The 26698-nt window shown below is 37.1% G+C and overlaps 1 protein-coding gene across 8 annotated transcripts in view; it reads right to left on the bottom strand.

The window, feature by feature from the left end:
• Nucleotides 1-26698, bottom strand: part of ATE1 (arginyltransferase 1) — a 169757-nt gene that overhangs the window by 139591 nt on the left and 3468 nt on the right. For 4 of the 8 annotated variants that reach the window (XM_061187570.1, XM_061187785.1, XM_061187719.1 and 1 more), the window contains 6 exons: nt 24189-24251; nt 19833-19936; nt 17842-18096; nt 12770-12999; nt 10746-10874; nt 9697-9825 (listed from right to left, as the gene is read on the bottom strand). In XM_061187570.1, the coding sequence (XP_061043553.1) occupies nt 9697-9825; nt 10746-10874; nt 12770-12999; nt 17842-18096; nt 19833-19936; nt 24189-24251 (910 nt within the window). The remainder of the gene's footprint in view (nt 1-9696; nt 9826-10745; nt 10875-12769; nt 13000-17841; nt 18097-19832; nt 19937-24188; nt 24252-26698) is intronic. The other 4 variants (XM_061187580.1, XM_061187865.1, XM_061187593.1 and 1 more) reach the window with 2 other exon arrangements.

Here is a 26698-nt window from a genome sequence, read left to right as displayed (position 1 = left end):
AAGACAGACACTAATCAAAATGGCTATTACCAGAGGGCAGGGGACAGGGTAAAGGGGATATGCAAAGGGGACTTCTCTAAGTGAATCTCTCTTTCTGTAGTTTTGTCTTTGGAACTATGTAAATGTATCACCTATTAAAAACTAAAATTAAATTAAGAAGCCAACTCCAAAATTGAAAAGAAACTGAAATAAATGAACGTAAGTCACATCATAGAAAGAAATTATTCCACGTGACTTCTGAACACAGTATTCTGATGGAACATCTGAGTGGGATACATTCTAGGGACAAAAAAGAATCACAAAAGGATCACAGGGCTTCCCTGGTGGCGCAGTGGCTGAGAATCTGCCTGCCAGTGCAGGGGACACGGGTTCGAGCCCTGGTCTGGGAAGATCCCACATGCCGCGGAGCGACTAGGCCCGTGAGCCACAATTGCTGAGCCTGCGCGTCTGGAGCCTGTGCTCCGCAACAAGACAGGCCGCGATAGTGAGAGGCCCGCGCACCACGATGAAGAGTGGCCCCCACTTGCCGCAACTAGAGAAAGCCCTGGCACAGAAACGAAGACCCAACACGGCCATAAATAAAATAAATAAATAAATAAATAAATAATTTTTTTAAAAAGGATCATAAACTTCACTCATCAGTTGTCAGAAGTACTGCTATCAATTTTGTAATGTTGAATCTACTTTATGTATATCATAATATAAAGCAAGTTTGTAAATACGCTGTGATCAAGAAACAAAAAAAGAAACAAATATAAAATCAGAAAAGTTAAGACAACTTCACAATGTTAAATCTGAATTGGTAATAGCAACATAAACTCATACTACCCAACTCTTCTTGGTCTCTAAATTCAATCTCCATTAAAAAAAAACCACGGCTTCCTGAAAAAACGGCTGGCAGGTTCTAAGATAGGGCTGGGAAATGCACAAAATGAGACTGGGTTATCTTTTCTGTTCCAGAAAGCAAGACTCCCAAGACTAAAAGGTGCATACCAAAAGGACAGAGGGGATATCTTGAAGGATTTGGCACCGGCCAAATTTGGGACAATCTGAGTGTCAAAAAGAAATGACTGTGATTATAATGTACTGAAGCAAAAACATTCATGAGTTTTGCAGTGATAGTTTTAAAAAAAAGGACAGAGAGGGATACTAATTTGTCACCAAGTCCTTACTCTAAAATCTGTAATTAAGGAGAAAGAATTCAGCATTTACCTCACCTTCTTAGAAGAAACTAGTTCATCCTCAGGTTGATTAGGAAAACCTCCCCCTGCCTTTTTTTTTTTTAACAAAGAATAGCTATTAATGAATGTACAAAAAAGAAAAAGAAAAGCTGAACAAACCACTGTTCCACAACCACTAGTGAAATGACTGATCCAAAGATCATCAGTGGATACTAAAACCACTAGATGAAAGGCTGTTGATGAAAGGGACATTCATCTGTGCAGAAGTAACTCTCCTACAGATAACTTACTAAACACAGGGAAAATCTTATCCTTACAATGAAGATATCTAGACGTTACCTCCTTAACCTAGTGTTTGAAATTAGCATCAATATTGGGACAACCCATCATTATATAACTTCTGACATAATACGATGTACACAAAATCACCTATGAAGCATATCTGTCAAAATTGTTTAACCTGAATCACGGTTTAGACTTAATTTTCAGTGTACAGGAAATCTGGGCAACAAAGAAGCTAAATTAGACCAGGAGGAAAGATTCGGACAAATACAGAATATGGGACATTCTTTAAGATAACTGGCCTGGACTTTCAAAAGCCACTGTCACGTACCTAAAGAGCATAACTAGCGTCCTGATTTAGGCACAAAAATACCATTCTCCACCAAAAGGAACTAGGACTCACTGGAGAAAGGCTGATTCCAAATCTGGAAGAAGAAGAACACATTAGTCTGGAACATCTTATTGAACCAGATAAAAAGGGAATAAATACTTAAAGACTCCCTTGAGGGGAATCCTACTGGCCAAATTTGGGACAATTTAAGCATTAAAAAAAAAAAAAGATGGCAATGGATTATAATCGAAAAATTTTTAAATCCATGAGCCCACAGTGACACCAGAAGTAAAAATGATGGGGGGGGGGGAAGGGGAGGTAAATGAAGATAAAGCTCTTCTTTACAGAAGATATGCAATTTCAGATAGTAAATGTAGAAGAAAATAAAACAATTAGATAAATCACCATTGTGCAGCCCCTCCCACCTTCCCATAACTGATTCAGGCAAGGAACACCAAAGGATGATAAAATGATTGGACGACAGGTGATTGGGACAGAGAGTTTTCAAAATCTCTCAAAATTATCAATATCATCCCACAGCTCACTTTTTAAATAGTAAGTGTGTAATGTGCCTTTACAATGGAAAGATCTAATTACAAAGGTGAAAATGGCACTTAACAATAAAAACATCTGATGGCTGCCATCCATCTAAGTGAGCAGACCTAGCATCACAAATAAAGGACAACCTGACATTATGTGCTGCCTGATACGATACAGCAGGACAAAAAAACTGGCATAACCCCTAGGAAAAAACAGGCAGTATCTAAAAGTTGAACATCTGCATCCCTAATGACAGCAATTCTATCCTAGGTGTATACCCAACAGAAATGTGCCCATATGTTTACCAAAAGACATGTAAAAGGATATACACATGCAGCACTATTCATAGTAGCCCCAAACCAGGAGCTGCTCACATTCCCATTAACAGCAGAAATGGATAAATTATGGTATATTCATAACTAGAACAGTATACAGCTATGAGACTGAACAATCTACAACACACAAAAATACAGATGAATTGCACTCAATATAATGTTGAGCAAAAGAAACCACAAGCAGAAGAGTACACACATGTGATTCAACTTAAAGTACAAAACAGGCAAAACTAATCTGCAGTCTTACAAGTCAAGAAAGTACCGGCAGTGACTGGAAAAGGACGAGGGGGACTCCGAGGAGCTGGCAGTAGTCAATTTCGTGATCTGAGAGCCACTTAACAAGGGTGAGTTCAATTTAGGAAAATTCATCTATCTGAACACCTATGTGTATTTTCCTGTATGAAACTATACTTCAATAAAAGGGTTTTTTTAGAAAGTACATACCACCTACACCTAAAAACATGTAGGCTGAATCTGATCACTAGAAACAAATACTGAATAAAGGACATTCTAAAAACAATTGGCCTACACTCTTTTAAAATATCAGTCATGAGGAAGAAAAAAATTTAAAAAGACTCAGGAAACATAACAGCCATATCATAAACATAGCATAAATATAATACTTCATTCAATGCATGAACCTTGACTGGATCTAGTATTTTTTTAAAAAAAGCTTTCTAGGTATTTTGGGTATAATTGGGAACATCTGAATATGGATTATGATGTTATAAAATTTCTGTTAATTTTTTAGGAATGATAAACATTGTGGTTACATGAGAATATACTTATTTTAGGAGATGCATACTTAGTACTTACAGGTGAAGTGTTATAATACCCACAACTTACTTTCAAATGGTTCCAGTAAAGAAAAGATGACAAAGCAAATTTCACAAAAGTTATTAACAACCAGTGAACCTTTGTGAACAGTATGTGGGTGTTCACTGTATTCTTTCAACTTTTCTGTTCATAAATTTCAAAAGTTTCAAAATAACAAGTTGAAAAAATAAGTCAATATCACGAAAAATAGTTGAAAGATAGAAGCTGTTATACAATTTTAAAAATATAAACTAATATACAGCTAAATATAATCTACGAACCTAGATTGGATACTGATTTTTTTTAAATGGGAAATTTTTTTAAATGGGACAGATATTAGATGATATTTACGAATCATTAGTTTTCTTACATGTGATGATGACACTGCATTTTGAAGAAGCACATCTTATTTTTTCAGAGACGTATGCTAAAGACTTTAGGAGTAAAATGTCATGATGCATAATCTAAGTTAAAATGATTCAACACACAAAAAAAGATAAAGCAAACACAGAAAACTAACCACTGTTGAATCTAGGTGATGGGTACCAGGTGGTCAGTATACTATTCTCTCAATTTTCCTTTATGTTTGAAAGTCCTTAATAAAATTTGGAAAACAATTTAGTCAATGCCTCAGAATTGTGATGAGACTACTGGAGCTGTGGTTACAGCCTGTTCTTCAAATAGTTTAGAAGAGCTGAGATCAACTGGCACTTAATAAACATTATTAGATAACGCTGTTTTCTAAAATATAACATCAATAAAATTTCAGCTAAAACTCCCATGTTTATATCATATGGAATTACTGATATTTTGAAAAACAAAGATTATTAAATGCTGGCTTTATATTGTATTATACAAAAGATAGGTGACAAATTACTCCTGTTTTATTTTATCTAGATAATATTATTTTCTGAAAATCTGGTATCTACCTGAATGATTGAAAACAGTAATAGAAACAAACATATAGAATAATTTACTAAGTCCTATACCATCTCACCATCTGCAATTATGTGCTGTTTTTCTAAAGATGTTACTAAAAAGAACTGACTTGCTACTCTGCATATCAAAGCAATCTATATTTATCTATATTCTCATCAAATCTCTCAAAGAATAACCTACTTTTGGGGGTGTTTAAACGATTTTATTTTACGGTCACCAACAGAGTAAAAATGGATTTTATGCACTGACATGGTTACTTAAAGTTCCCAAGTTAGTATGCTGACTGCTTTTTACTTCAAATGGTTTACAACAACAAAAGCAAAAATGGATTTTCTTGAACATAATTAAATTAGTTTGGCCCATCATATTGACAAAACCACAACATAGTGAGCTGCTGCATGGAGCCCGTAAAGCAGGTCGGGACATCATTTGAACTTTTCAAAGGAGAACTTTTTTGGCTTCTCTTTCTGCCTCTGAGCACAGGAACATTGGCTGGTTCCTCAGGTAGAAACTGTAGCCAGGTACAAGGGAAAACTACTATTTGTACTCCATGACAAGAATTAGGTCCCTTCAGTATAAAACGCCTCACTTCGAGCCTGAGAAGCAAAGCAGCATGTCCAAATCAGTTCGTCTAGGCAGCCAGCCCCACAGACAGAGTACTCACTCTCTACCTGTGAGCAAGAGTCTGCCAAGTGAAGAAAGAATTTCTAGGATGAAAACATGGCAGGTGAAGGACTCATCTACAGCAGTGACCATCTCCCTACACAGAACTATCACTAGGGCAGCTCACAGGTCTTAAAATTCCCTGTTAATGAGTCCAAAACTTAATCATCTACCTAGAGAAGACCAGAACTAGGACCTAGCTCCTGACCAGTGCCCTGCTCATAAAGCAGAGGTGTCACTCAAAGAGAAACGAGCCACCGTCCCTGCCCGCAGCTCCAGAGCAGTGGCACAAAGGGGCTCAAGAGGGCAGGCCGCGGAACAGAGAGCTCCTCGGCAACCTGGACTACGTCTGGAACAGAGGGAGGTTCAAGCCGAGGGGAAATCTTGAAAACAATGGAGATTTTGGTGGAAGCATTTAAGACGAGGCTAGTAGTTCCATGAGGGCAACAAGCTAAACCGTAGGCCAGCTGGTTTACCAGAGAGAAACAGGAAGAGAGACAGTGAAGAAGAGCCCTCCTGGGGTCAGAACAAACCTCAAAGACTGGCCTCAAAAACTGCTGCTGCAAAGGGGACTAAATTTAATAAATCAAACTATGGAGCAATTTATGGCCTGGGGCACTGCTGAAAACAATACAGCAAACAGTCAGCAATTAGTGGAGCCTAAGAGCTGGATGTGAAACCAACAGAGATAAAACACCTTAACAGAGGCATCAGGGAAAGAGACAAAGAGAACACTAGTAAGACCACTGTCATCCCAGGGTGACGGTGCAACGTCCAAGGCTGAGGCCCCAGGGCGTGACATCAGAGGCTTCTCAAATACACGTGTGTATTCTTTCTTCTCTTAACTGATTTTAAAAGCAACTGTACAAAACAATATGTGTATAATTGTATGTTGGTACTATAACATATAGAAAAGTAAGATATTTGACAATAGCATCATAAGGAAGGTGGATGGGAACAAAGCTGAACTACAGTAAGAAAATTATATTAGATAGTAAATCAAATCCACAGGAACAAATGAACAGAACCAGAAATGGAAAATCAGGTTAATTTTAACAAATTATAAACACACACTTGTTCCTATTCCTCTTCTCAGCTTTATAAAAGACATAAAATCATATAAGGTAATAATTATAACATATATTGAGTTTATAACATATATATGTTATAAATAGCACAAAAAGGGGGAGGAGGGACTAGAGCACAGCAGGAGTAACATTTTTATACCTCACGGGAATCAAGTTAGTATAAATCTGTAGTCACTCCTGTGAGTCAAGATGTATATGGTAAGCCCTAGAGCAGCTACCAAGAGAACACCTCAAAAATATATAGTGAAAAAATCATTAAAGGAATTGAAACGTTACCCTAGAAAATACTCATTTAATGCAAAAGGAAGTAGTAAAGAAATAAAAGAACAAAGACATGAAACATAGAAAAAAAGTGAAATGAAGACATAAATCCAACTCTATCAATAACAACATTAAATTTGGATGGATTAAACACTTCAACTAAGTGGGAGAGACTGTTCTCCCTCCGAATTAAAAAAAAAAAAGATCCAAATATATGGTGTCTAAAAAAGACACACTTGAAACTCAAAGACACAAACAGACTGAAGATAAAAGAACGGTATAGAAGTATCATGCAAACAGGAACCAGAAGAAGATGGAATGGCTATACCAATATCGGACAAAACAGATTGAAAAATAAAAAATCCTACTAGAGATATAGATAATCCACAGAATGAAAAAAATATTTCTAATCACATATGTGATAAGGGACTTATATCTAGTCCCTTAAAAAATGGGCAAAAAATGTGAATAGACATTTCTTCAAAGAAAATATACAAATTGCCAAAAAACACATGAAAAGATGCTCAACGTCATTAGCCATCAGGGAACTGCAAATCAAAACCTCAATGAGGGAACTCCCTGGTGGTCCAGGGGTTAGGCGCTTTCACTGCTGTGGCCCGGGTTCAATCCCTGGTTGGGGAACTAAGATCCCGCAAGCCTCGCAGAGCAGACCAAAAAAAATCTCAATGAGATAACCACTTCACACCAACTAGGATGGCTAAAATTAAAAAAAAATAAATAAAGGAATAAACAAGTGTTGCTGAGCATGTGGAGAAAATGGAACCCTTGCATACTTCTGGCGGGAATTTTAAAAGGTGTCGCACTTTGAAAAACAGTCTGGCACTTCCTCAGAAGGTAAACATAGAGTTACCCTATGACCTAGCAATTCTTCTCCTAGGTACACACCCAAGAGAAATGAAAACATATATCCACATAAATACCTGTCCACGAATGTCCATAGCAAAACTTTCTATAAAAGCCCCAAAATGAAAACAACCCAAAAGTCCATCAATGGATGAAAAGAGAAACAAAATTTGGTATAGCCATACAATGATATTAATTGAGCCATAAAATGGAATGAAGTACTGACACATGCTACAACATGGATGAACCTTGAAAACATTATGCTAAGAGAAAGAAGCCAGTCAACAAGAGACCAGCATTGTACAATTCCATTCATATGAACTGTACAATACTGATTGTAGATTAAGGAAATCCAGAGACAGAAAGTGGAATATGGTTGCCTGGAGCTGGGGTGTCTGGGGAATAAACGAGGAGTGACCACTATGGAAATGGGACTTCTTCTGGGGATGATGAAAATACTCTGGCGCTAGTGAGGATGGTTGCACGACTCTGTGAATATACTACAAACCCCTGAATCATATACTTTAAATGGCTGACTTATAATGGTATGTGAATTACACCTCAATGAGGCTATTATAAAGAAAAAAGCACAGTACAGAGTCTTGACTTACAAAATGTTATTTCAGGTTATTTCTTAGAAACTACATTCAGTGAGATGACAAATTCGCCCATGTGAGAAACAACATCATTTCAAATGTCTCTGAAAACTCCATATGAATTCAGTTAGATGTCAGGTAAATAAAATGCTATGAATGAAGTAAAAGAATTTATCAAAGCCAAATATACTCACTTGTATGAAATCAAAGTACTAAACACAGCAAATTCATACTGGTGGGAAAGTTTATGATAGTTTATACAAACTTTCCCACCAGTATGAATTTGCTGTAAGCATGTGATCCTATAAAATGAATCATTAAAGCAAAACTATTTGGCTACAATAAAGAAATCCATTATGTATTTCTATTTAAACACAAGGTCAAATCATGTACCCAGAGTTCAGTACTACCGATGGTAGTGAATGTAAATTTAAGCCTTTTTAAAAAAGCCTCAATCATACCTTATGCCTAAATACAGAACACTGCCCTAGAGCCTGCCCAGATGTTAAGTGGCACTCATCTTTTCAGACCTGGCTCCAATGTCACTTCCTTCAGAAGAACCTCCCTCACCTCCAGTCCCACACTAAGGTGCCTTTCCTTACTAACCCAACAGCACTGGAACTGCTTACCCATCTGTCTCCCCAATTAAGACTATGAACTTTCGCACTGAACTAGATCTGCAGGAATGGACTCCACAGAGGCCTGAAGCCCAAAGGGGGGTGAGGGGGTTCCCGGGAACACATCAAACATGTCAGGGTGTTTTGGCCCAACTATCCATACCTGGTAAGCAGGCAGGCATAAAGCCAGAATCTCAAGGGTAGTAGGAAAGAATAACGCTCAGAAAGGAATTAAGACCTCCTGGGAATATCAAAGGGAACTTCTTGCACCTTTCAGAATCCTTATCTGTAAATGCTACCACCCACAGCTATAGGTCTCAACGGGGAACTTATGGAAGCACTTCTCAAATCGGAATGTGCACATGAATCAGCTGGAGACCTAGTTCAAAACGCAGATTATGATTCCGTAGGTCTGAGGGGAGACGTGAGAGTCTGCATGCCTGGTGACGCTGATGCTGTTGGTCTGCAGACCACACTTTACCGAGAAAGGCTCTGCGAGACCCAGAAGTCAGCATTCTCTCAGGGAACATGCAGTATTAACTCCTGCCTTATTAATCATCTCTTTTAAGCTAACACATCCTATGTCATTAAAAAAAAAACAAAAAATCAAAACTTCAAGCCTTCTGCATCTGTTGGCATCTTTCTTCCAAAACATCACTGTCCAACTGTGGAAAGTATGCAATCTCTTATTCATCTAAGTATCTCCAGCTGGAAAATAACAGGCCCTCAATAAATGCATGTTAAATGATGCTCTATGTAACCTCAACACATGCAGTTTTTTCCCACATGCTTCTTGTTAAGATATATTTGTTTACTGGTCCGTCTTTCCCGTTTGATCCTCAATTCCTTGAAGACAGAGACTCCTCCCTGTGTGCTATGGCACAGTCTGGCACACAAAGAGCACTCAGTGACGTCTGCTGTCTTAGCCCAATGACTGACGTGTGAACACGATACACTCAGGTTCCTGGAGAGAACACTGAGCAAAAACATATCCTTTTTTCTGAGGGATTTAAAATGATCACATGTATAACTTGTTTTCACAGAAGTTCAGTAATATACAATGCAAGGATCATCAACTCTACTTAACAGATAAGAAAATGGAATAAGAAGGTTATATATTGATATTATGCTTCTTCATACACAACCTCATCAACATAGGAAAAAAACATTTAGCAAAAGGTACCTCGGTCTTCCCACATTCATCAGGCGGGTCCTGGTGTATGGCCATTTGATACTTGACATATAAAGAAAATGACTGGCTGAAGGACGACTTGAACTCGGGGTCCTCAAAGGAGACAGGTACTAGCCTCACCTTCAGAGCAAGGAAGATACAAGCAAACGCTACTGAAACACCTCTACCTGATGATATGCTTCTGAAGGTGAGGCTAGAGTAAGATCTCCGCAAATCCACTTCCAAAGCTCAGCGCTGGAATTTTTATAAAACGAATAAACCTTGGGACAGGTTGACTAGCACGGAGCCTGAAGCACGAACTGTGCACCAATATTCATGAAAAACTGAAACTCACAAGGGCCGGGACAATTTCTTTTTGTTTTTTTTTTCTCTATCTACCTGTTGTGGTTCTCTGCATACAGCAGAGTCAATATCCCTGCTCATGTTAATTGCCACTACCTGTGTCACCTCTACTTATATTAAGGGCTTTAAACTTTTTCCCCTTCCAGATTTTTCTTGGGTAATTTGATTTGTAAAATTATAAGTATATGAGGACTTCAATTAAAACATTCTACTATCTTACTTTTCTAGTCCCACTCAGTTGTGTATGGGTAGTACATCAACGAAGAGTAATTTAGTTGTTATGAACTTTTTCTACACATGCCTTTTAAATGGAGATAAAGCATATTAACTGTGTTGTGCAAAGTATGCCTACCATAAATATAGTAGGTTTTTTTTAACTTTTTTCTCATAAATATTTTAACTTAGAGATCGCCTTTTCACTAACTCTTAAATAAATGCATCTAAACATAGTGACTTTAAATAGAGATACTTCATTTTACTCTCCATTCTGAAATTATACATGAAAGGCTCTTAACATGGCATGAGGTAAAATCTGCACTTTCAGAATGTCCAATATTCCACGGTCCTATCTCTTTGCAGATACACTGCAAATTGAATATAAATTAAATGTACCACAAATAAACCAAGAATTCACACAGTGATATCAAATAGAGGGGAAAGTTGCGTTTGTACAGAAAAATTACACTTGGCCTGCTGACCTGGCTCACAGTTGGTTTATCAGGTGGGTCCTTGTGAACAACCATCTGGTAGCGTTTATAGACCTGGTAAGACTCCTGAAATGTGGCTTTGAACTGAGAACTTGGTGGAGATGATCTCACCACCCTCACCTTCAGAAGGAGTTAGAAAACAATGTTCATTAATTCATTTATTTATTCCATAGAATATGCATTAAGTTATTCCCACCCAAAAAAGCCCCAAAGTTCCAATACAAATACTGAAGCATGAACATATAACGGTAATATTTTAACATTAAAAATCAACCGGTTAGTAAATAAAGAAAAAAAGTTATTTCTCCAAATTATAGACTCATTAAGAAGGCAGAGGATCCTGTCCAAATTCTAAGACTAAGCTCTTAGACTGACTGAATTATGTAAGACTGCCCCTATTGTAAAACAGTAGAATACTTCCGGCACTCAAGACACAGACACAAATAAATACTCTTTAATATTAGCTGTATACAACTCACCTTCAGTAAAACAATCCAAAAGACTGAAAATGTGAATATATTTTTTGGACACTCTTTCATGCATCATTAACTCTAAACTTACAACTTTTTTCTATAAATGTAAAAGACAACCCTCAAAAAGTGTTCCTATTTCATGGCATAGTTTAAAATGAAGACTCTAAGGTCAGATTCCCTTTACTCAAATCTTAAAGTCACCATTTTAGTCAAGTAAATAAATTAACCTCTCTGTGCCTTAGTTTCCTCATATCTAAAATGAGGATGCGTTAAAAGCAGTAATTGTACATAGTAATGGCTAACATTTATTTTAACGTTATTTACTAACCAGTTAAAATATGTTAGCAAAACAGAAGAGTAAAACACGAAATCAAATGTAATACAATAGAAAGGCGTAATTGGAAACTTCTTTTTTCCAATTGGAAACTTCTTGTGCCACGAGAAGTAGTTGCTCTCATCAAAGAGTGACACCCAGGGGATAACAAAAATCTATCCATCCTGGATATCATTACATTAAAAAAGTAAAAGGTGCCTACTGAAGAACTGTTATATTAGGTGTGCCTGGTGCCCTGAATACATTACTATTTGATCAAAAGATAAAAACCTCTTGATAAACTATTTTAAGTATTCAATAGTGTGTTCCATTCTCCTTACAATTTGGGAAGGAGAAAGTCAATACCAAAACAGAGTAGCCAAGGAATCATAATAGTCAAAGTTGTTAACACTTATATCTGATAATATATATTGTCCTAAGATTTAAACTGCACCGAAGTAAATGTTTAATATCAGGTTTTCAGTGATAAGTGATGTTCTTAGATTATATTAAGCTGTAAATTCAAAGGCTGACCAGTTATTAATCAAGTAGGAGCATATAATAAAATCATTATGGCTAATGTTTTAGAAAAAAATTTTATAAATATACCAAACTAATACTGAAAAATCTAGACGTAACCTGGAATATAAATCAATTTGGGAAACATAAGAGGAATACTCTAAAGACTAGGCATACTCACACTATGCCTAAACTGGTTTGGGGGGAATTAATGAGAGGATTATAGTAGTACACTTAGGACTGTTTAGTTAATTCCTAACTGCTGGCTTGCATATGTAATACCATTTGCTGCCTTGATCAAGATCAGAATATTCGAATGGATGAAACAGTGATTTGCCTACTGTGATCTATTCTCTTTCCTTACCTAAACCAAAACTGCCAAAAATGAAATTTTAAAACAGTATTTTTTATTTTTCACTCTACTAAATTTCAATCAAGAGATACAAAAAGCCAGAGTACCTCAAATAATAACACACTAAAACTAGAATTTTCACAACTTTGGTAGCCAATTGTCTACTTTTTTAAATCTTAAAGGAAAAAAAAAAGGTTTTTCTCAAGTAGCAATTAACTTAGTAAATATAAATGCCACTCCATCCCAGTTCACTTTAATTTCCCATTATATAAACAGCAAAACATCAACTGTATGATCTCAAGTGAAAAAAAAACAAAGTAACTAAGAAAAAAACAAACAAAAAACACCCTCCAAGTACCTCAAACTTGTGTGATGCACTCTCTGGTAAAGATTCAAAAATTAAATCTTCAAGTGACTTGGGCTGGTTGGATTTAGCCTTTGGTGGGAACAAAGACGGTGGCTGACACCGAACCTGGAAACCCTCCAGTTCTCCACCTGGGTTCTGCCGCATGAGTTTTAATCTTTTCCTTTCTTTCCGGATTTCCTTTGCTTTTCGACATGGAGGCTTACTCAAATCTGCCCCTTTGCCTAAAAAAGAATTTCAAAATATTAGACCAATCACATTTGGCTCTAGAAATATTTTTTAAAGGTCTCAAAGGTTCCACAAAATCAGTACAAAGAGTTCCAACTGTTAGGTTAGCTTTGGGTAGACGTTTCAGAGGCTCATGGTGTAGACCCCTAAGTTGATCTTTAAATTCTACCTTCGAAGAAGAACTGCCAGAGAAAGTAAATAGTAACAGAAACTTTTCAGGCAGCTCTTATTGTTGAAACATTTTCTTTAACATATTCATCCACTTCTCTGCCTTTGTAAAAAGAACATAATCAAATACCTTCTGCTTCACGACACTGCTGTCTCCAGCCCATTTCTGAGGGACATTTCTCTGAAACCTAAGCATTTATCACTGGTGACAGAGATAAATGATTAGGAACCAGGTGTAAATGAGGACTGATCCCAGAACATACTCTGGCAGGTTTTTTTTAATGAAAAAATATCCTTGCTTAGTTCAAGATATTTGTGTCCTTCTCTATCTAACTGAGGGGGTCTCATTAGTTTGGCTCCAATTAGAGTTTTGTTTTAATTAAAAGAGCAAATATCAAACTGATAATCCTTTAAAATATAACAATTTTTACTATTACAAACCACAAATTTTAGTGAGTACCCTTTAATCTAGGAAGTTGTTTTCAAGGAATCTATCCCAAGAAAATCATAAGAGATAGAGGCAAATAACGAACACAAATGAAAACCTCAAAATAATCTAAATGCTCAATTATAGAATTACACAATTTTTAAAATAAGCAACAGAATATCAAACAGCCATTTTAAATGCTGTAGAAATTTTAGGGGATTTGTCATTATTCAATGTTAAAACATGGGCTTCCCTGGTGGCACAGTGGTTAAGAATCCACCTGCCAATGCAGGGGACACGGGTTCCAGCCCTGGCCTGGGAAGGTCCCACATGCCACGGAGCAACTAAGCCCGTGCGCCACAACTACTGAGCCTGCGCTCTAGAGCCCACGAGCCACAACTACTGAAGCCCACGTGCCTAGAGCCCGTGCTCTGCAACAAGAGAAGCCACCACAATGAGAAGCCCGCGCACCACAACGAAGAGTAGCCCCCACTCGCCGCAACTAGAGAAAGCCACTCACAGCAAGAGAGAACCAAAGCAGCCAAAAGTAAATAAATAAAATATATTTTTAAAAAAATTATGCATAAATATATATAATTAAAATATTTAGGAAAAAACCTGGAAAGAAATATACCACCATGTTAACAGTCATTTTACTTGGGTTTAGAAATTTAAAAAAAGGACTTTCCTCCTCCTTCTTTTTTGTAGTGTTCTCTTTTCTCCAATTTTTCTAACACTAAACATAACTTTGTAATTTTTTTAAAAGCCACTAATTAAATAAAGAAAAACGCTTTTTTAAAAATTTAGGATCCTGAAACAGTATTCACAAATCATATAAAAATCAATTTTACAGAGAAGAAAATTAAGACATAGAGTGTTAAGGGACTTGACAGAGAACAAGACCTGGTCAAAAGAAACTAATTTGATGAGAAAATAGTGATAGTGAGACCATATTATAATACAACTTCACTACATGTTTTCCAACTAAAAACAAAATTTACCTATTTAAAAAAAAGCTTTGAATAAGTCTAATAAACCAGTAACAAAAAACTAATTCTATAATTAGCCATCACTCTGTTGCCTTAGAGAATTAATTTTCTTTGGCCAGGGAATGCGTCTTTTCTCAAATTTGTCCTGAGAGGCACAACAGCCTATTGGTCAAGAGCACATACGCTGACATGGGCTACCTGAGGTGAGCTCTGTCACACCTGGCTAGATGACCTTGGGCAAGTTTCTTCGTCTGTACAAGAAAGATAATAACCAGTCCTAACAGTGGAGTTCCTAAGGATTAAATGTGTTAATGCATGTGCAGCTCATAAAACTGTATCCACTGTTCAATTAAGGGTCATCTATTTTTTGGTACAGATGAACCTATTTGCAGGGCAGGAATAGAGACACTGACGTAGAGAACAGACATGTGGACACAGCGGGGGGAAGGGGAGGGTGGAACGAATTGGGAGATTAGGATTGACATATATAAACTACCATGCGTAAAATAGATAGCGGGAACACGCTATAAAGCACAGGAAGCTCAGCTCGGTGCTCTGTGACGACCTAGATGGGTGGAATGGGGGGTGGAGTGGGAGGGAGGTCCAAGAGGGAAGGGGGTGTAGGTATACATATAGCTGATTCACTTCACTGCACAGCAAAAACCAACACAACACTGTAAAGCAATTACACTCCAATTAAAAAAAAGGGTCATCTATTTTTATTAGCTATTATATGTATCACCAATACCTAAAACAATGTTTCATTTTACCTATCAACATCCCGTAAATAGCAATAAGGAAAAATACCTGCATTCTCTAACAGTTACTCAAAATTACATTCCTACCAAAGTTTTAAAATTATGAGCAAATTATAAAACTATCTAGAGTGAACTGAGAAACAACTTTTCAGTATTTTAATGAAAGACCACCTATGTCATCTTTACACTAATTAATTCACTGGACTAAGCAATCCTTACCATGATTGTTTCACACTATATTTATGTACTGTCACACTGCAAACTGCAATGGACAGCAAATTAGGACTTCAGTTTATTTAGGGGATACAGATTTCCCCAAATCAATAAATTCCTTCAGCAGAATGAAAACAGATCATCAGTATAAAATCAGTACACCTGGGACTTCCCTGGTGGTGCAGTGGTTAAGAATCCGCTTGCCAATGCAGGGGACACGGGCTCGATCCCTGGTTCAGGAAGATCCCACATGCCGCGGAGCAACTAAGCCCATGAGCCACAACTACTGAAGCCCGCGTGCCTAGAGCCCGTGCTCCGCAACAAGAGAAGCCACCGCAATGAGATGCCCGCGCACCACAACAAAGAGTAGCCCCTGCTCTCCACAACTAGAGAAAGCCCGCGCAGCAACAAAGACCCAACGCAGCCAAAAATAAATAAATAAAAAAAAGAAAGACTGAAAAAAAAATTAGAAATTTAAATAATGGATATTCAGCAACATTAAGGAATTTTACTTAGGTGCAATAACGGTATTGTGAATGTTTTTTAAAGTACTCCGCTTTTAGAGATGCATTCTGAAATACAGCATGATATAATGTCTGGAATTTGCTTCAATACAATACTGGAAGAGTAAGAATGGCCATCATTTCAAAAACAAACAAACAAACAAACAAGCTCATAGACAAAGAGATCAGATTTGTGGTCAAGGGGGAGACTGGATGAAGGCAAGTCAACAGGTATAAATTTCCAGCTGTAAGATAAATATCACTACTTGAGATGTAATGTACAACATGATAAATATAATGAACACGGCCATATGTTATAGATGAAAGCTGTTCAGAGAGTAAATCCTGAGTTCTCTTCACAAGAAAAAAAATTTTTTTCTATTTCTTTAATTTTGTACCCATCTGAGATGATGGATATTCACTAAACTTATTGTGAGAATCACTTCACGATGTAAGTCAGATCATTATGCTGTACACCTTAAACTTATACAGTGCCGTATGTCAATTATAACTCAGTAAAACTAGAAGAAAAAAAAAAGAGTGGATATCATGAGTCAATAACTGTTTCAAATGAGGGAAGGGTACCTGGAAATTCATTACAATATTCAGTCTACATTTGTCTCTGAAATTCTCCAAAATGAAGGTTTTTCAAATTTTATAAACTATAAGTAATTTTTATAACAAAAAATAAAAATAGTAAACAAACTGACCGACCCTAATGCCCAAGAGAGTAAGAGTTGAAAGAAATTATCTAAACCATTCAAAATATTTTATTGGACTATTCTTATCAATTAGGATGAAATCTCAGATGAACAATTTAAATGCCATGAGATCTTTAGATTAAAAAAAAAACTATTCAATAAAAACGCAAAGTTTTCTGTGCTTTAACACATGTAACTTATAATTTAAACAAAAAAACTAAAATAATATTAAAAAATCTCTCCCTTGGATTATTTTGTATAAATAAATATAAGAACAAACTCAAGAACTGAAGCATAATAACTATGCAAATTGACATTTAATGAAATAATTTTGAAAGAGTCATACATACGTGCACACATATATATAATAAATCCATTTAACGCTGGATAAATTTTCTAAGCCTAATTCTTTTATAAGTGATAATACAGAAAGAAATCTCACCTTATTAAAGGTGAGATTAAATATCAAAATGTGGAATTTTTTTTTTTTTTTTTTTTTTTTTTGGCTGAGCAGCTTGCAGAATCTCAGTTCCCCAACCAGGGACTGCACCTGGGCCACGGCAATGAAAGCCTGGAATCCTAACCACTAGGCCCACCAAGGAACTCCCTGGAAATTTTTCTTTTTAATCTGGAAGTTTTCAAACCAAAATTAATTTTGATTGCATAAAAAAATCTAATGATAAAGTGAAGAATTTCACAATGTCTATATTTCGGACATATTATCTAAGACTTACTTTGTCTCATTTAACACTAAAAATTAAAATGTTTAGCACCATACCTTCTCACTGACAAAAATTTGATTCTCAAACCTCTAAGGCCTTAAGGTAGTAAAAAGAAATGGAACTCTTTCAAAATGTCTGTGTTAGGGGATAATAAGGCTATTATTTCAGGTTTTTTAAACAATTTGTTCACCTAAATCCAGGTAATAATAAGGTATATAAAACAGGGATCTATTTTACAGACTTCATGAGTAATTCACTTTTTTAGCTCATGAGAGCGTCCAGGGATTACAATGTCTCAAGCACAAAGAAAATCATTTAATACAACTTTAATATGGCCTGACAACAAACTTTCAATACCTGGCTGAGGAACTGTATGCACTTTTACTGAATGTGATGGTTCACCAGAGTCCAACTTCTCTTCAGTATCTTGTGACTGGATTAATTCATTAGATTCTTCGCTCTTTGAGCTCTTTCCTTTCTTCTTCTCTTCACTCTTTAAGCTCTCTCTGAGGTCATCACTGAGCGTTTTAAGGTCACACTGTATATCCAATTTATTTATTAACGCAAAGTCACTGGCAACGGCATCCTCCATGGTGGGCTCCATGGGCTCATCTACAAATCAAAAGAGATCAAAGTAAATCAGCCAGGCCATGTGACACAATTAAAATACACGCAGGAAAAAAAAGCCCCCTTTTATCCAATGTGGCAGAGACGACTGCGTGTCTACCAGATCCATTCTCCCACCTTCCAAGGTCAGGGCTGCGGTGAAGACTGTGGCACCCTGGCAAGGGAGCATGCCAGCCCCTTCACAAGGTGTAATCAAGCTCTCGCCAATGGAGCAGAACCAAACTGGCATGTTCAATTTTGCCTCACTTGTTTTAAAGGAAATTTGTAACCCTGAACTTCCATCCCTTCCCCTCCCCACTGGCTCGATTAGTAAAAACCAGAGCGACCTTGAAAATCACATGTTGAAGAGAGTCCCAGAATGGCGGGGGGGCGGGAAGGGGGGGAGCAGGGCTGCAGGCCGACCTGGAACACCCACACTGGACTGTAATGTGAGGAAAGAAACAGACTTCTATCATTTTTTAGTCACTGCATTTTGGTGTCTCTTTGTTACAGCTGTTTAGTCTCTTACCCTAATGAGTACATCACTCCTATGAATTGAGTTGCAGACATAAATAATTCAGAAGCCTACAACAAGTCAAATAAAAAACCAAATGTAAAAGCTACATAAAAAAACAGGCAATCCTCAATTTACAAAGGGACAGCATCCTCAAAACTTATCTAAGTATTAATTTTTGAAACTCAGAACATGATTCCCAGCTGCCAAAAAAAATTGCATAATGACTAACCACGAAAATCTGTTTAACCTTTAAGGTTATATACTGACAACACTAAACAGAGCTACACCAAAATTCTGATGTTTCCAATATGACCCAGAGCCTTCTGCCCTCTTTGTTGCCAAGTCTGCTCCAAGTTGTCCTGAATTCTGCTCTGTTAAGGACAGTGCATGAGGGCAAAGAACAAACCTGTTTTGCTGGCCACTGTATCTCCAGTGCTTAAAAGAGGGACTAGAACATTGTAGGCGTTCAAAACATACTTGGGGAATGAATTAACAAGCTGAGACTGGGGTGGGAGGCTCCCAGAGTTAGGCATTTCCTATGGCAGAAGTGAGAAAGAGCTCTAAGAATGGGTGGCATTCCCAATTCTTATGGTCATGTATTAGGTAGTGCCTATAGGAAAACATTAAAAAAAATAAAGGCAGCAAAAACCCTGAAAAAGCAAAGTATCTGTAACCCAAGTTAATTAAATGTTACTAATGATCTTTTAGGAAATTCACTCACAATTCAGAATTCATCAGAAAATAAGAGACAACTTCAGGCAATATAATTTACTAAAAACCTTACTCAAACATGGAAACTCTGAGCTTCACTCAGCATTGTGATTATGCAATCTTGTGTGAGTTGCAGATAAGCATCTATTTCTCCAGAGACAGTATCACTTTCTACTTACTTCATAAGGATATTATTAGGATCAAATAAAATTAAGAGTTCTCGAAGAACTGTGAAAACTAAAATTTCAATAAACTCCAGGAAATCACATCTCTAAAATGGTCCTTTCTTCTTCCCAAGCTAGACTTTCCCTGGCATATATTCCCCATATCCTTGATTTGGGGGCCAGTGGTAACAGTAACAGCAGTGCTAAGAGCGGTCATCATCATCAGAGTAACAGTACTACCTGATTGTATTGGACCTCCTTCCCCTATCTAAGAAATGACTGAAAGTGAGAACCTTGGAAAGAAACATCTATTTAAGGTAAACAGTTTTTAGACCCCCATCTCATCTTACCCTCACAACTTCCTTTTGAAATTTCCCCTTTAGCCAGAAATTTCAACATTTTTTTCAAAACCTTCTTGTGAGATTTTGATGGCTGAAACTGTAAAGGTCGGCACCTAGGAAAGCAAAATAAACATTTAAAAAGTGAACTCAAACTGTGAAGAAATAAAATCAGTTCGGAATAACAGCACAATGAGGCAAAGCTCATGACTGGGATTTCTGGGTTAAGACAGGGTTTAATGTAGCCTCTAATCCCACCCCAAATCTCACAAAAATACAGTTAAAGGATTATAAAAAAAAGAAAAAGACACAAACCACTAGGAAAAAAAAAATGGGAGAAATGTTGGAAGCTAGAAAGCAGATGTACAAGTGATAACTGACTTAGCAGACCAAAGAAAAGTTGAATCCTAAGCCAAAAGTAGGAAAAGCCAAAATAATATCCAATTTTCTCTACATTACCCCTAAAAGTCTCAGGGATTGGCCACACCTGATACCCTGGGAGATAAGAGTGAAAATAGGAAGATCCCCTGAAAGTCTGTTTTGGAAGCGATTATATATCTGATACTCTCCCCCACTCTGCACATATGACTCCCTACACAACCCAGCAGAAAACTGCAAACTTTTCAGAAAAGGGAAAAATAAGGCCTCTTACTTGAGGGATACAGACACAGCTGAAAGGAATGGAAGTGTACTGCAAACAATAAGTATAAACGTAAGTATACATGCTGAATGTTGAGACCTCCAAGACCCACTTCTCCAACCCAGACCCAGAACATCAGTAGATGATACTTTCTTTCCAGAATGTGATCAGAACTAAAAATACTGACCTCAGAGATTCTCCCAAAGAACAGGCTAGCCAGATCACCCTACTTAAAGCCCACAGTAAACGAGACCCACCAGGGAACATAGAATTTCCAATGGGACGCTGGAAGGTTGGAATTACCAGACACTTGAGGAGGACCTCTAAAACAAAGATAGGTGCCAAAAACCTAGAGAAAGTAACTTGGAGGATAGAGACATACAGTATACAGGAAGAAGGGAATCTCAAAAAATTTAAGAGTCCAAGAACAAAAATCCCTCTTAGAAGTAAAAATATAATAATAAGATATAATAAGAGAAATTAAAAGTTAAACAGAAGACAGAAGACTTGGAAAATAAAGGTGAGGAAATCTCCCAAAAGACATGGAAAACTGAAGAGAAAAAAAAAATTAGAGTACCAGTCTAAAAGTTCCAGTGTCTGAATAAAGACATCAGAGAAGAGAAAGAAGTTAATGGAAAGGAGAGGATCAACAAAATAATACAAGAAAATTTCCCTGAACTGAAGGACATGATGGGAGGAGCCCCTAGATAAGAAGGGTCCCTCAAGTCCATATGCAATGAATGAAAACAGACTCACTGCCAAACGTACTATGAAACATCAGAACTTTGAAGACAAAAAAACTTCCAAAGAGGAAGAACATGTTTTGGACAAAGGAACAAGAATCGGAATGTCACTGGACTGCTCAACAGCAGTAAGACAACAATGGAGCAAAGCTTTCAAAATTCTAAAGGAAAATTATTTTCAATCTACACTTCTGTTTCTAGCTAAACTGTAAAGTTTGAGTAGTCAATGAAAACATTTTCAGACAAAGTCTCAAAAAACTTACCTCTTATGCCCTTTTTCTCAAGAAGCTATTAGAAGATGTGCTTCACTAAAATGAAGGAATAATAAATACAAGAAAGAGGGTGGAAGAGATAAGATCCAAATCAAGACCCAAAGAGAATCCTCAAGATGACAGTAAAAAAGAGATCCTAGGATGACAGTGATGCATCAGGCATAGAGGCAACCTGTCCAGATCATAGCAGGTCAGAAGATTCCACAAGAGATTTTCATCAAGAAGATAAAAATGATAGAGTACCTGAAGCATCTAAACATACCAAGAGGAAATTTACACCTCTTAGGGAGCATTTTTAGATAAACTGGTAATAGGAACCTAGAAGACTACGCAAACAAAAATGACAATAATCAACACCAGGGAAAGTAAAAACCTGTGCAGGAAAGAGACAGTAATCATGGACTACTACATGGCTGAGCTGTGAAGCCTACTTACACAGCCATAATGAGGTGACTGCATCTATCCAAAATGATAATATTTCTAATTTGGGAAGTTTGGGACGAGGACAAATAGGAGCTTGAATGTGACAGGGGAAGAGGGGTGAAATAAAGTTAAATCCTTATCTTTCAAAGAGAGAAGCCCAGAGATAATGAAGAAAACCAATTTTTAAAAAATCAAGTATTATAATTATATAAGCATGTCTCTTAAAGATAGAGATGAAAAACCAGAAGAATCAGTTAAATGATTTGAAAGTGACTGCACCGGGAAACAGAAAATGAGACAGGCGGGAGGGTTTCAGAGGACTGCTATTTTGCAAAATAAGCTTTATACAACTATTTGATTCTTTAAATTGTTAGCATATACAATATTGATAAAAATTAAAATTAAAAAAAAAATTCATAGACAGGGAAGTTCATCCTCATTTTTACTCACATACTGGACACGTCCTAGCATCTGCCTAACAAGAAGCTAAGCTGTAGGCTAGACCACCTTGCCTTTACATAAGGCCTCACTGCAACTACTGTAGTAAACAAAGTAAAATAACCAAAAGAATATGCAAAATGACTCCAAAAGATCAACATATAAAATAAAGTTGTATAAAGAATAACAATTAGGGACTTCCCTGGTGGTCCAGTGGTTAAGACTCTGTGCTCCCAATGCAGGGAACCTGGGTTCGATCCCTGCTCAGGAAACTAGATCCCACATGCCGCAACTAAAGATCCTGCCAGTACTCAGCAAGGAAGATCCCGCATGCCGCAACTAAGACCCGGCGCAGCCAAATAAATAAATAAATATGTTTAAAAAAAAAAAAAAAAAAGCTTCCACTCTTGTGTATATTGTTTAAAAAAAAGCGTAACAATTCAGGAAATGTTTGATTCCATGTAAAATTATAAAATGCAAAAAAAAAGTCACATTTTATAATTACTTGTCTTGCAATGTTAATTGAATCCCTTTTCATAAAGGCAACATACCTGGAATAGTGTTCTGTATGAGACAGGCACCCAGTAAATTATAAATGCTTTTATCTTTTTCTTTAACACACTGAAATTGGCCTTTTCTGAATAGAGATTCTCAGGGTTCAGGCCAATCAATTTCAGACTTATTTCAACAAAATTCTAGCCATAATCCAATAATAAATTGTTACCGGAAGGAAAATGACTTCTGTCTTTAAAGACGTCACCACTTCATAAACACTAAAGCTGAAAAAGCTACTCTGTCATTTTATACTAAATGAGATGCTGTCAGCAAACCAGACGTCCATCTTTTCTCCTTATTGTACCAGTCCTTTGACCAGTTACGTAAGAGAAAGGATTCTTAACCAGGAAGTAGTGAATTATTCAAAGTCAGTGATCACACTAAAACTAATATGTTAGATGTTACATTATTTTTGTCTATACAGCTCCCTGTCTTGTTTTGTTTTGCTGCAGAGAGGATCTGCAACCGTCAAATTCTCAAAACAGTCTACAACCCCAAAACAAGTAAAGAGTAATTAAGGGGAAAAAAAAAAAAAAAAAGAGTAATTAAGGGAGACAGCTGTGAGGACCTGCCAAGCATGATGGACACAACTGTGTTTGCTTTTTTATCTAGAGTATACATACCCATCGAAACTGCAGACATATGCTTCACAATGTTAACGTACCTTCCCTATTTTCTACCAGAAGAAGGGGAAGAGGGAGGGCAAGAGGAGGACCTTCATAATCAGAGAAGGGAAAAATCCTCCCATGTTAGGGCAGAGTAAGGGGGGCACAGGGGAAACACAAAATATTAAGAAAAATCAAGCAAACACTCTGTAGGAAAACAGACTTTTAGTTCGAGTTTTCCAGCGAAGAAAACTAGACTCTGAATAGATGCAGATTAAGTGTCAGCCCTCCTCTCCCTTATATAGGATCGTGTGGCATTGCCTGAATGAAACCACTGTGTCAAGTAACACACTAGAGAACTGCAAAGCCATAAGCTAAACTGATAAAAATTTGATATCTAAAACTAATTTAAGTATTTGCCAATAGTCTCCCGATATTTCATGTATGATTGACTAGACTGCTAAATAGTGTACTTTTTCTACCATATTTATATCTAAACCAAACAGTATTATTAAAAGCTACTGATCGGCACATGAATATAGTATGAGTATGTAGAAAAAAACTTGTTTGCTTTTCTTATGAAGAATGTCTACCTAGAACAGAAACAGACACTTTAAAAAGCAAGATTCTACTAAAATATTATACACAATCTTCATATTAATAGAATATATTATATTAATCAAAATTCTTACCTTATTGTGTACTGAGGACAACATGTTTGATTCATGACAGGTTTGTACACATATTTCCCACTTCTAAAATTATAAAATAGTTTTGTTAAGTTTGTACACATTTCTCATATGTAGCAAAGTAGATTAGTACAGGAGTACAAAATTAATTAGGGTAAAAATCTAATCAACAGTGTAAAAACATTTAGGTTTAGTTACTTTTCATAAGCTAAATGATCTTGCAACGTGGGTATACCAAGGACCAGAGTCCAGGTTTTTCTTTTCTAAACATTTACATATGTACTCCACGGTTAATCACCTCAATTACCCTCTCATCTGCATCTGCAATCCCTCCCATGCCTCGATCTACCACCCACCCTCAAGAGCAAAAGGGCAGTCAGAGAAAACTGCCCAGGATGCTGTGGGACTGATGTGTGCTGTTGCCTATGACATCCACACTTGGGGGTTCCATGGGCACCAGCACGATGAACCCCCAAACCAATCTAATCCTTTCCATGCCTTCTGGATCTCAGTTAATGCAGAGTCATAAATTTACGAGCTGAATTTTGTCCAGATTTAAATGTGCCCTAATCCAATCTGACTGGTATCCTTATCAGAAAAGGAAATTGGACATAAAAAGGAACAATAAACAAAACACTAGGGATGCACACACAAAGAGAAAGGATCATATGAGGACACAAGAAGGCAGCCAGGTGCAAACCAAGGAGAGAGGCCTCAGGAAAAACCAAAGCTGTAGAGACCTGGATTTTGGACTTCCGGCCTCCAGAACTGTGAGAAAATAAATTTCTCTTGCTCATGCTGCCCAATCTGTGGTATTTTGTCATGGCAGCCTTAGCAAACACACGTGAATTCCGTTCCCGAGCCGAAAACCTGGGAGTCCTCCTAGACGCTTCCCTCTAACGCACCTCCGTATCCTGCCAGCAAACGATCTACTTCCAAAATGTCTCATAAATGTGTCTTATGATGCATCCAATCCATCTCCTGATATACAGTCGCTGCTACTGACCATGACAGCGGTCCTCACCATCTCCCATATGGACACCGCAATAATCTCTGGAACTAATGTTCCTGCCTTCAGAATCACCCGCTCAGACACCTCTCTGCTATCTGAATGATCATTTCCAAATCACAAATTCCATCACTTTTCTCTCTGACATAAAAGCCTTCAATAGCTCCCCTGTACCGTTAAAAAAAAACCCCACAAAATCTCCTTAGCATGGCACACGAAGTCTTTCAACATCTGACCTATATCTATCTACATTTTGGGCGTCATTATTACGTTTAAGGAAAGCTGTGAAGTTTCATTTACTGTGCTCAATCCCATGACTTCTGGGGAGTACTGGCACAGGGCACTTAATACTGCTCATACTTATGTAAGGAACCTTACCTAATAGTTATTCTAAAATCATCTACATAAAAATAGCTGCCAAAAAACTCAGCTATCAAAGGCAATGTGTGGACCTTAAGGGAATCCTGATTCAAATAAACCAACTATAAAAAAAAATTTTTTGAGACAAGCAGAAAATCTAATCAAAACTAGGTAACTGGCGACATCAAATAATTATTATTAAATTTGGAAAGTATGGTAATGATATTGTGGATACGTTAAGAAAGAAAATCCTTCTTAGAAACACATAACACAGGTATAATGACATGATATCTGCAATTTGGTTTAAATAATTTTGTGGGAGGAGGGGAAGGGGGGAGTATCTTATTCTGCTGGAGCTGCTATAACAAAATGCCATAGAGGGGACTTCCCTGGTGGTCCAGTGGTTAAGACTTCGCTTTCCAATGCAGGGGGTGTGGGTTCGATCCCTGGTCAGGGAGCTAAGATGCCTTAGGGCCAAAAAAACAAAACACTAAACAAGAGCAATATTGTAACAAATCCAATAAAGACTTAAAAAAAAAAAAAAGCCATAGACTGAGTGGCTTATAAACAACAGAAATTTATTCCTCATAGTTTTGGAGGCTGGGAAGTCCAAGATCAAGGTGCCAGCAGATTTAATGTAGGGTGAAGACAAGCTTCCTGGTTCATCTTTTCTGTGTCCTCACATAGCATAAGGGGCAAGGGAGCTCTCTGTGGTCTCTTTTATAAGGGCACTAGAATCCCATTCATAATCCCATCCATCGTCATGACCTAATCACCTCCCAAAGGCCCTACCTCCAAATACCATAAACCGGGAGTTAGGATTTAACCTATGAACTTTGGGGACGGGACACCAACATTCAGTCCATTGAAAGGAGCAAGGAAAATTGATGAAACAAGATTGGCAAAATGTTAACAACTGTTGAAGCTTGGTGATAGGTATGTGAGGTTCATTATAACGTTCTCTCTACATATGTGAAATTTTCCTAATAAACACCCTTAAAAGGAGAAAAAAATCTCTACACACAAAATATAATAAAAATTTTCTTAAACCTCTTTCCAACAACAAGAAAACATTTTAAAGGCAAATAATATTTTTCAATTATAAGAAGAACCTGAGTAATTTCAGAAGTATCTTTGGGACTTC

Source organism: Eubalaena glacialis, chromosome 1, assembly GCF_028564815.1.
Source record: "Eubalaena glacialis isolate mEubGla1 chromosome 1, mEubGla1.1.hap2.+ XY, whole genome shotgun sequence".
Taxonomy (NCBI): Eukaryota; Metazoa; Chordata; class Mammalia; order Artiodactyla; family Balaenidae; genus Eubalaena; species Eubalaena glacialis.
The sequence above is the reverse complement of the archived record's forward strand: the minus strand, read 5'-3'. Positions and strand labels throughout refer to the sequence as shown.